The 11,137-nt window shown below is 37.3% G+C and overlaps 1 protein-coding gene across 1 annotated transcript; it reads left to right on the forward strand.

Annotated features, from left to right (window-relative positions):
- The first annotated feature begins 4,590 nt into the window (after positions 1-4,590).
- Positions 4,591-5,043, forward strand: LOC140831410 (uncharacterized). Its single transcript, XM_073195165.1, has one exon. It carries the CDS (start codon positions 4,591-4,593, stop codon positions 5,041-5,043), a length of 453 nt encoding a protein of 150 aa, XP_073051266.1.
- The last annotated feature ends 6,094 nt before the right edge of the window (positions 5,044-11,137 follow it).

Here is an 11,137-nt window from a genome sequence, read left to right on the forward strand (position 1 = left end):
ATCCTGCGGTGGCCTAGGTGCCTGCTGTAACTGCTGCAATTGTATCTGTAGCTGCTGTTTCTGCAACTGCTGTTGCTCTAACTGCTGTTCGAATAGACGTGCCATCCCCTCAAGAGCACGGGTAGCAGAATCCCCCGGTGGTGGTGGTGGTGGTGGTGGAGGTCCATCCCCTTGAGTATTTCCTCGACGATTAACACTGTTCTCGGCTTGATTTTCATGGACGGGTGCACGTCTAGGAGGCATTATATCTGAACGTTTTCCAAATTCCAACGTAACCAACATGCATTTAAATCTACGTTTTCTAATCATGTGACAAATCCTAACTCAATTAGCAGTTTAAGCATGCAAAGCAAAATACTTGAAATGCTAGTAAACAAGTAGCATAATCATGGTATTCATAACGTCATGCAGGTAATATCATAAAATCACATAAAGCATGTAAAACTTACAACTTTGAGGCTTGACGACTGATCTTCCCGGCGCTGATGGTGGCACAACCCTTCACAGGACCTTCGCTCTGATACCAACTGAAACGTCTCGTGTTCTTTTGTTTAAAATGTACTAATTTTTTTTTTATTCGGCCAACACATGAAAATATTTTAAATAAAATATTGCGCCCATGCTCTAGAACATCCACTAGCTAGCATTTTTAAAATCAAGTGCAACAGTCCTAAAAATAAAATCGTCGCATGATAAACCAAACCTAAAAAGCAATAAATTTGAAATGTATAGCCCACACTAAACCTCTCAAAGCATAAAAAAAAAAAATCTCAAAATCTTTAACGAAATCATGAATCATAAAATAGTAAATGCGGAAACAGTAGAAACGCTGGTCCTCGGGTTGCGTGCACCCTCAGTCCAGTCAATCACCCGTCAAGGCCTCCCTCAATCCCACCTGCATCCATCACACCTAGTGAGTCTAAAGACTCAACACACCAAATCTTTGTATCAAATAATACATAATAAAACCACATGCAACAGTGAAAATACCTTTACGTAAAATAACATTTTCATGATACGCATAACATGAACCTCACCTTTACCTTTTCCTCAATCATAACATGACATAATCTTTTCTTTTTTTTTTTTCATAAACCTTATCTTTTCCTTTATTGAATTCAGATCGTTAATTGTGGCTTTCCTCAATCCTCAAAAGTCGATGGTTCCATCTACATGAAACCACAGTACTGGGCGGCGGGAACATCAACGACACATGATCGTCAACTGAGCCTTGGCCTATCCTCAATCATAACCTCATATCCTCATATCCTCATTGTCACAATTACTTCACTTTCATCAATGTTCTCATCACTTTATAAAATCTTGCATAGATATACTTTCTTTTGAAGCCAAGCATGCACCATGTATTTTAAATGTCAACTTTTAATCATAAAATTCATGGACATTTAAAATAAATCATGAACATTTCATAAACATTTAAAAATGAACATGATATCATAAAAATAGTATTTAGGGCCCTGCCATGACCTTTACTAATTTTAGGTGCAAAAAGATCGTTTTACCCCTAATCGTGACATTTTACGTTTCTGACTTTTTCCTTGATTTCTTGACTCTAACATGTCCCAAATAATTATTTAAGCTTACATGAGTTTTTTCGTAATTTTATTTAGCTTAAATAATATAGTTTTTCATTTATCTTTAATTAACTGTTTTGACGGTGTTTTAATCCCGAAAAATCCTAAACTTTATTATAAAATTCCTAAATTCAAAATTTAGTCCTTTTATATTATTTTAGCTTTTATGAACCACGACTCGACCCCTGAGAACCATTTTTCAATTTTTCTTTATTTAAAAACCCTCATTTGACACCTAAACTTCGACCTCGAGCCCACTTTCGATTTTCACGAGTTACCCCCGAACCATGTTGATCCAAAACTTGCCCAACATCCTAAAATTACCTACTGGACCCTTAAACCATCAGAAACTCACACCCAAAGCCAAAAACGAGGCCCCCCAATACACTGCATAAACTGGCCGAGAACCTCTATGGAGCTAGGACTCTTTTTCGTGCATCCAAGGCCCTGCCCGTGAGCCCAGGCCCTGAACCAGTCACTCTTCTACCCTCTTAGGACTCTAGTGAGCCTTACTAGTCCAGCCCGTGCCCCATGCTTTGAGCCCCCATCGCCTGAAAATGGCGCAAACCCTGCACAAATCTGTGCAGGGTTTTCGGGTGGAGTCCTAGCCGCGCTATGACTCTATCTCGAGCCCTCGGTTCGAGTCCTAGCATGGCTAGGACTCTCACCCTGACTCATGACAACCTCTGACTGTGTCCTGGCCCAAGCCAAGTCCAAGTCTCACCCTAAAACCCTGAACCCGATCGCTTAACCCGATGACAGCAGCCTTTGAACTTTCATTTCCTTGTTTCTTATGGGTTTCTGCCGATTGTGGGTGCGTGTGTGTGGCTTTATTCTCCTTGAAAACTTTACGTAAACATCATATAACATCATGGCAGTCCCTAAACACAAACAAGGCATGAAATGGTACATAAAAATCGTTAGTTCATAGCATGTACATGAGAAAACCGAAAATCTGAACATAAAACTTCGAGTTCTTCGTGCATACGTTAATTAAATCGATAATATGATGTAATTGATGAGAAAAGGAAGATTTATGCGTGCCTTTGCGTTATATACGCACGAAATACCGATGGCGACGAAGAACGGAGAGAACCGAGGCTAGCTTCCCTTAAAATTTTCGAAGAAAATTGCTTCCCAAGGCTTGAGCAAGTGCTGCGACTGCTGCTTCGCCGAGGGGAGGTTTTTTGTTTCTGATAAACTTGAGCGGCGTGAGCTTTAGTGTCTAGCTTAGGGTTTTTGTGTGTTTTATATGTTAATTAATTTATTAAGTAGACTTAAGGCCTAATTAGCTCCTAATTAAGCCCACTAGTGCTAGCTAGGATTTAAATAAACTTAAAAAAAAGTTTTCATAACAATAATTAGTGAATTAAATAGCCGGACTGTTTAGAAGCTCGTATTTTGGTTGAAAATCCAACACCGATAAAATTAGTCCCGGCGTATAAAATCACCTCAAAATTCCATGTTTTCAAAAATATGAGAAAACAATCATCCCTATATTAAATAATTAAAATTAATTATTTAAATAAAACATTTTCACATTTTCTCAGCCCCCGGTCTCCGTCCCTTGATCGTCACTTGAATATCCTTCAAAATACAATTTATGCAGAATGACAATAACATCATAATTAACAAGTAAGCATGTATATCACATAATTAATTAGCAATTAAAAATAACTTAATTTCCCATTTTTCATATTTTCTAGATTTGCATGCAGTTGAGTTACGTCGTCCTAATTTTGGGCCTTACAAAAGGAGTCTATGACACCTCATTATAATAACGTGTGTTAGACTTAATTTAATTGTGGTGATGAGAGTCACAACCAGTTGGCCGTGATAGTAAAACTAGAAGACAATATAATTAGTAGAAGCCCTCGTATCGCTTTAATAGAAGCAGTACTTTTCAAATTACTTATCGGCTTATAAAAACATGATTAGAACTTAGTAAAGCAGAAGCAAAACTTATCAGAACTTAACCTTTTTTGCTTGATCGTTACAGTCTTAAATATTACCGTTACTTTACCTAGTACTAGTATTAATTGCACCATTAATATTGTACAAAGTCATTTAAAGCACCTTACCAGTTTTGGTATAAAACAAAGACTTATTATTCTGAAGCTTTCTGCAGGACCCTTTTTAGGTATTAAAGCTGATTCTACTCAGAAGTCGAAGAAGCCATTTTGTTTATAGACGTTGGATTCAAAGCTTTCTATATATAAGGATCAACCCTATATAGAAAACATCAATCATTATTTTATCAAGAAACCCATTCTTCCAACGTTATTTTTGAGCAAATTAAATAACTACTCGTTATATTCAAAGCTCAACATACGGAAAAGCAGCGCACTCGTTATAGCAATTATCAGATCTTCTGAGATCATATTGTGCTGTTGTTTCGTTATCTCTTCACAAGCTATACACTTTACTGCATCTTGTTGAGAAGAGTCTGTAATCTGGGAAAGAATCTTTTCCAGAACTTTGTTTTATTCATTATACTGTGTTGTGAAACTAAGAGTTTCAGTAGGCTAAGGGTAAGTCCTACTGAAGTGGGTGTGTATAAGAGTTGTACTAGAATAACCAAAGTCTTTTAGTGATACCTTCTGGAAACAGAAGAAGGGGAGGCGTAGAAGATTTCATCTTCGAACTTCCAGAAACAACCACTGTCTATTGCCTACTGTTTTATTGTTTTCGCCCCATACCATCATATTGTTTCCGCACTTATTATTGTGATCTGCTGGATATTTATTCGAACAAGATTAGCTATAATATCTAACATGATTCTATTACACTTTGCAAAAACGTCCAATAAAGGAACGAATTTATTCACCCCCTCTAAACTATATATCGATCCCCAACAAGTGGTATCAGAGCAGATTTTTCTTGTTCTGAAAATTTACAACAAAAATGGCACACTTCAGCAAAGTCCCTATGTTCTCAAAAGAATATTTCAATTATTGGAAGATCGGGATGAAAGCCCATATTGCAGCTCAAGACGATGACATGTGGTGTCATCACAGATGGTCCATTGAAAATTCTAAAGCCTAATACTGCTATTGCTGTTATTGAAGGCGCACCACAAATGGTTGAAAAGCGTAGAAATGAATGGACAGGCGGAGAAAAAAAGAAAGAAAATGTAGACAATGTTGCGAAGGATATTCTCTACAAAACACTTGATAAAAACATATTCAGCAAAATCAAGATGTGTCCTACAGCCAAGGAGATCTGGGAGAAACTTATCCAGATTTGTGAAAGAAATAAACAGAGAGAAGAAAACAAGCTGCCTGTGGCAATACAAAAGTTTGAAAATCTGAAGATGAAAGCTGGAGAAACTCTGAGCGAGTTTGATGAACGTTTTAGTAGCTTAGTAAATGAGCTAGCAGCTCCGGGAAAGGAATATGGCAATAGAGAAGTAGCACTCAAACTGATGAAAGCTTTACCCAGGGAATGACGTCAAGACAATGACGATGAAAGTCTCAAAAGATCTGAACAAGTTGGAACTACATGACTTGTTTTCAGACTTGAAAGCTTATGAGTTTGAACTGGAAGCAAGAAGCGGAGAAGAGCCCTTGTCGAATCCACCTACCAAGGCTCTTGCAGCTACTGCTACTGCTACTGATGCAGTTGTTTCAAATGTTTCACATGCTGCTGCTATTGAAAGTACATCTGACAAGAATGCTAAACAAATCAGCTATGATGCAATGTCCTTATTCGTGAAGAAATTTTCGAGATTCACGAAGAAGAATCACCGAGCATACCAAAGCCCTAAACGGAACTTCAAGAAGGAATCACCACATGGTGATATGGCATGCTTCAACTGAGGAAAAATCAGACATTTTATGCTGATTACCCGAAACCTAAGAAGGATAACCAGAAGAAGAAGGAGTACAAGAAGAATGATAAGAAGTCCAGAAGAGACCACAAAACAATTATTGCTGAGGAAAGTAAATCAAAATGGGCGGATTCTAGCTCTGAGTCTTCAGACTCAGATAGCCACTCCAGTGATAGTGATGAAAAAATGTCTCATGGCAAACACTCAATCAGCCTCGACATCTGGAGAGGTATTTGATTTCAATTATGATGAATTTACACGAAATGATTTGGTTAAAGCACTACATGACATGGTAGAAGAGTACTCAAAACTTTCTTAGTCAATCGAGGAAGTTCAAATTGAAAATCAAAACTTAAAAGATCAAATCAGTAAGTTTACTTGATTGCAAGGAAACAGCTGTAGCGATCTAGAAGTTGAGATAAGTAAATTAAGAACTGAGAATGACATAGTAAATGCAGATTACCAGACGATGAGGTCTGAGAATCAGAAGCTATCGGTTCTGGTGAATGCATGAAACAAGTCTTCTGTTTCATTAGAGAAGATGCAAGAATTACAAAAGCAATCTGGAGACAGGAGTGTTCTTGGATTCAGTAACGATGAAAGCACTTCTGAAACAAGTACAAAGCCAAACTGGATACGAGCAAAGGCAAATAAATTCACTTTGTTAAATCCAGTGTGGTACATGAACCAGTAGTACCAATTGTTCAAGTTGAAAGGTTTGTAGATCATACGAACAGAAGTAAGCATCATGGTCTGGGTTATGTTGAACCTAAGAGAAGAGTCCATCGGAGTGCTAGATCCAGTAGAGGATTCAACTCAGGAGGACAACCCTCTGTGAATGTTAGAAACTACCAGTAATATAACTACATATCAGTTCAGAAGAGATACAGACCAGACGATAAAAAAACAGAAGAGAATAACAACATCCTAAAATACATTCTGTTAGAAATAACAGACCCTCTATTGCACACTCCTCTGGGGATACCTGTAATGTCCAAAATTAAGACAACGTAACTCAACTGTATGCAAATCTAGGAAATATGAAAAATGAGTAATTAAATGATTTTAATTGCTATATTGATTATGTGGCATGCTTATATGATGTTTTAGTAGTTTTTCTACTTACATGCATTAAAATGTATTTTTAAGGGTTATTCAAGTGACGATCGAGGAACGGAGACCGATGACTGAAAAATAAAAAATGTTTTTATTAAATAATCATTTTTAATTATTTAAAATATGATTGATGCTTTTCATAATTTTGAAAATAAAGAGTTTTGAGGTGATTTTATACGCCAGGATGTAAATTTTATCGGTATTGGTTTTCAACAAAAATACGAACTTTTTGGCGACCCGGCTATTAAATTCACAAATTGATTTAAACAAAATTATTATAATATTTTAATTAAATTCCAATTAAGCACTAATGGGCCTAATTAGTATGCTTAATAGGCCTATGCCTTGATTAGTGAAAAATTAGTATTTAATACATGAAAACCCTCCCCAAAACTCACAAACCCCACGCCTTCTTCCCCTCCACCCACATGAAATCTCTCATCAGCATACACAAGCACACACGTTATTTTTAAGAAAGAAAAACAATCAAGGTTTCGAAGAAAATCCATCCTAGGGTCTCCTACGTCAAAGTTCTTCGCATCGCCATTGAATATTCGTGTGTTTAAAACTCAAAGGCACTACATACATCTCCTTTTCTTGTCTATCATATCGTATTATCTTTTTTAATTCATTTGCATGAAAAGCATGGTGTTCTTATTATTATTTTAGGATTTCTGCATATACATGAGATAAACTAATGGCTTATTGTTCCAATTCATGTCCTATGCGTGTTAAGGGGCTGCCATGATGTTAGGCTATGGTCAAGTGTTGTTCATACATGATTTAAGGTCCTAGAACACAATCCATACTCACGGCAATGACAAAAGAAACAAGCTGGTACGAACTCTTCCTGTCAAGTGATCATGTTGGCTCGGTTATGATCAAGGAGGGGTTGGCTTGTCATGGCTTTAGTACAGAGGTTAGCCAGGGATGTGGTTCGGTCTAGGGTTGAGTCCTAGCCATGCTGGGGCGTGAGTCAAGATGGTTGGGAGGAGTCCTAGCTTGAGGCGAAGTGCATCGTGCAGGTTTGCGTGGCCTGTGCAGGTAGGTGGGCTCGGTCTGTGGGTCAGTGGCTGGGTAGGGTTCATCCTTAGGGTATTTTGGTTCAGGGGTTGGGGCGTCGGCTGGAACCTAGGAACCAAAAACGTAGAGTCCTTGTTGCATGAAGTCTCGAACAACTTGTTTGCAGGTTGGAGTGATTCGGTTTTTAACCCAGGGTCAGGTCCTTGGGGTTAGCATGAGTCCAGGAGGTTCCTAAGGGTGCTGGGAAGGGGTCATGATGGCTCGAGCATGGCTCGACCGAAGATGGAGTAGGCTCTAGGGTGACTAGTTCATAGGTTCTAGAGTTTTTAAAAGATAAAATAAATCAAAACACATTTCACGGTGGTTGAGTTGTGGTTCAGGAGGGCTAAAATATTATAAAAAGTCTAAGTTTTAAGTTTAGGAATTTTATGTTACAGTTTGGGATTTTTCGGGACTAAAACACCGTAAAAACGAATAATTAAAGCTAATTTAATAAGCTTAGAATTTAAGCTAATTAAATATGAGAAAATTAATTTAAGCTTAAATAATTATTTGGGACATGTTAGAGTCAATGAAATTAAGAAAAAATCAAAATCAAAGAATTTTACGCCAGGGGTAAAACGATCTTTGTACACCTAGAAATTAGTAAACGTCATGGCAGTGTTCTAAATGTTGTTTTACATGCTATTATGATTATTTTGAATGTTTAAGGATTTTTATATGCTAAATTTTTTATGTTAAATGTTTATGGATTTTTATGATGCATTAAGGGAATTTACGACGAAACGATAAAGTTAAAAGAATATGTCGCATGCTTATTTTTAAAAAGAAAAAAAAAGGATTTTTAATTCATGATTTTCATAAAGTGATGAAAAGGTAAAACATTGAAAGAAGTGAAGTAATTGTGACTATGAGGATAATAATGGGGATATCGTGAGAGAAAAGGCCCAGAGGGAGCCCATTCATGGGAGAAGGCCCTAGAGGGAGCTCGATGATCGAATTTCCATTCGATGAGGATAGGCCAAGGCTTAGTTGACAAGAGATTGTCCCTGATGTCTCCGCCGCCCAGTATTGTGGTTATATGTAGATGGATCCATCGACTTTTGAGGATGAGGAAAGTCACAATTAACGATGTTAAAAGTTCATTATAAAAGGATACATGTTATGAAAGAGGTAAAGGAAAAAGGTCGAGGTTTATGTTATGCATGTCATGAAAATGTTATTTTTACGTAAAAGTATTTTCACTATTGCTTGTGATTTTATACGTATTATTTGTTATAAATATTATGGTGTGTTGAGTCTTTAGACTCACTAGGTGTGATGGATGCAGGTGAGTTTGAGGGAGGTCTTAATGGGTGACCTGAATGGACTGAAGATGCACACGACCCGAGGACCAGCGCTTCTACATTTCCGCACTTATGATTTATGTTATGATTATGATAAAGATTTTTAAGACCATTTATTTACACATTTGAGTGGTTTTTGAGAGGATGATACTTTTCACGTTTATTGCTTTTTAGGTTTGGTAAAACGTTTGACGATTTCATGTTTTGACTATTTCCTTTGGATTTTCAAGTATTAGTTGGTTGATGTTTTATATTAAAATGGTGCAAAATATTTTATGAAGATATTTTTAAGTACATGTGAGAGGTTGATCGTTTCATGTTTAGGTTTTAAAAAAAAATTCTAGTATTTTTTAAACATTAAGAATGGCAGACGTTTCAGTTGGTATCAGAGCAAAGGTCCTGTAAAGGGTTGTGCCACCATCAGTGCCTGAAAGATCAGTCGTCAAGCCTTTATTTATAAGTTTACATGTTTTTTATGATTTAATATGATGTTACCTGCATGATGACATGAATGATATGTTTATGTTACATGTTTACTAGCTTTTTTGAGTATATATGCTTTACATGCTTAAATTGCTAAATGAATAAGGATATGTTCCATGATCAGAAAACGAAGATTTAAATGCATGTTGGTTACGTTAGAATTAAGAAAACGTTCAGATAAAATGCCTCCTAGACGTGCCCCTGTTAAAGAGAATCAAGCCGAGAACAGTGTGAATCATCAAGGGAATGCACCCCCACCACCTCCAGGGGATGCTGCTACTCATGTTGTAGAGGGAATGGCTCGTTTCTTCTAGAAACAGTTACAGCAGCAGCAGTTATAGCAGTAGTTACAGCAGTCCCCTAGGCCACAACACGACATATATGATCAGTTCCAGAGGCTAGGGCCGAAGTAATTTTCTGGCACCATCGATCCCTTTGCTGCTGAGAGCTGGATTCGTTCACTAGAGGTACACTTCCGTTATCTGAATATGGGGGATGCTGACCGTGTTAGGTGTGCCACCTACCTGTTTAGGGATAATGCTTCTTTATGGTGGGAAGAAGCCGAGCATGGTGTTAATCTTGCTACTATTACTTGGCCTCATTTCAAGGAGATATTCTATGAGAAATATTTTACTGCTGATGTTAGTGGGCGACTGAAGAGAAAGTTTATGAGCCTCCGTTAGGGAAACTTATTTGTTGCTGAGTTTGTGAAGAATTCGATAGGGGTTGTCACTTTGTACCCCTTATTGCAAGGGATCCTGCAGAGAAGCTTAGAGACTTCATGGATGGTTTACGACCTACCTTATGAAATAATGTTATGATGATGCATCCTTTGGATTACGCTACTGATACTACTTGTTCATTCCAGTCTGAGCAAGCCTTGAGGGACATTGAATTTGAAATACAGCGCAAGAGGCAACAACACCACAATAACAATCAGCCAAACAAGAAATCGTATACGGGTCCTCCTAGACCTCAAGGGCCTCAAAATCCCCACGGTCAATGTCAAGAAGCAAGGACAACAAAGGCCACAAATTCCTGGAGCACCAAAGACTGATGAGAGGCAACCATGCAAGGAGTGCAATCGCTTACATCCTGACAAATGTGAATGGGGGACATTCAAGTGTTTCTACTGCAAGGAGAATGGGCACAAAGCTACTGATTGCCCGAAGAGGAAAGCGCCTAATGTGGGACGAACTTATGTTATGAATGCTGAAGAAGCTGAGGAGGAGGCAGACACTACACTAATTACGGGTAACCTAGTCGTTTAACATTTTTATATTGCTCTTATTGAATGAGAAGTTAAATTGGTTATTAGAATTGAATTGGGATCAAGTTTAACCTAGTGAAAAAAAATTAGGTTGCATGTTCTTTAGTTGGATTTAAGATATGATTTTGAAAACCATAGAGTTTGGTGTTGAATTTTGTGCCTTAATTTATGTGAAGGGTAAATTAATACCAAATAAAAAGTTTTAGGGCCAAAATTAAAGAAAAATCATAATTTAAGGGTTTGCTAAGGGTTTCCAAGTTTAGGATGGGTCTAAGTGAAATTTTTGCTAATTAAAGGACCAAATTTCAATTAACCAAAAGTTAAGGGGCTTTAATGCATTTACCTTAAGGATTAATGGTACAATTTTCGAAAATTTAAAACACCAAGAATGTGAAATTTCGAAAATTCAAGGGGTTAAGATGACTACTAATAAAAAAATTTGGCTACTAAAATGCAAATTTCGAAAAATTGAAGG

This window comes from Primulina eburnea, chromosome 5 (genome assembly GCF_022965805.1).
Source record: "Primulina eburnea isolate SZY01 chromosome 5, ASM2296580v1, whole genome shotgun sequence".
NCBI lineage: Eukaryota > Viridiplantae > Streptophyta > Magnoliopsida > Lamiales > Gesneriaceae > Primulina > Primulina eburnea.

Coding starts and splice junctions, on each gene's coding strand:
- LOC140831410 (XM_073195165.1), top strand. CDS start 4,591: ATGACATGTGGTGTCATCACAGATGGTCCATTGAAAATTCTAAAGCCT.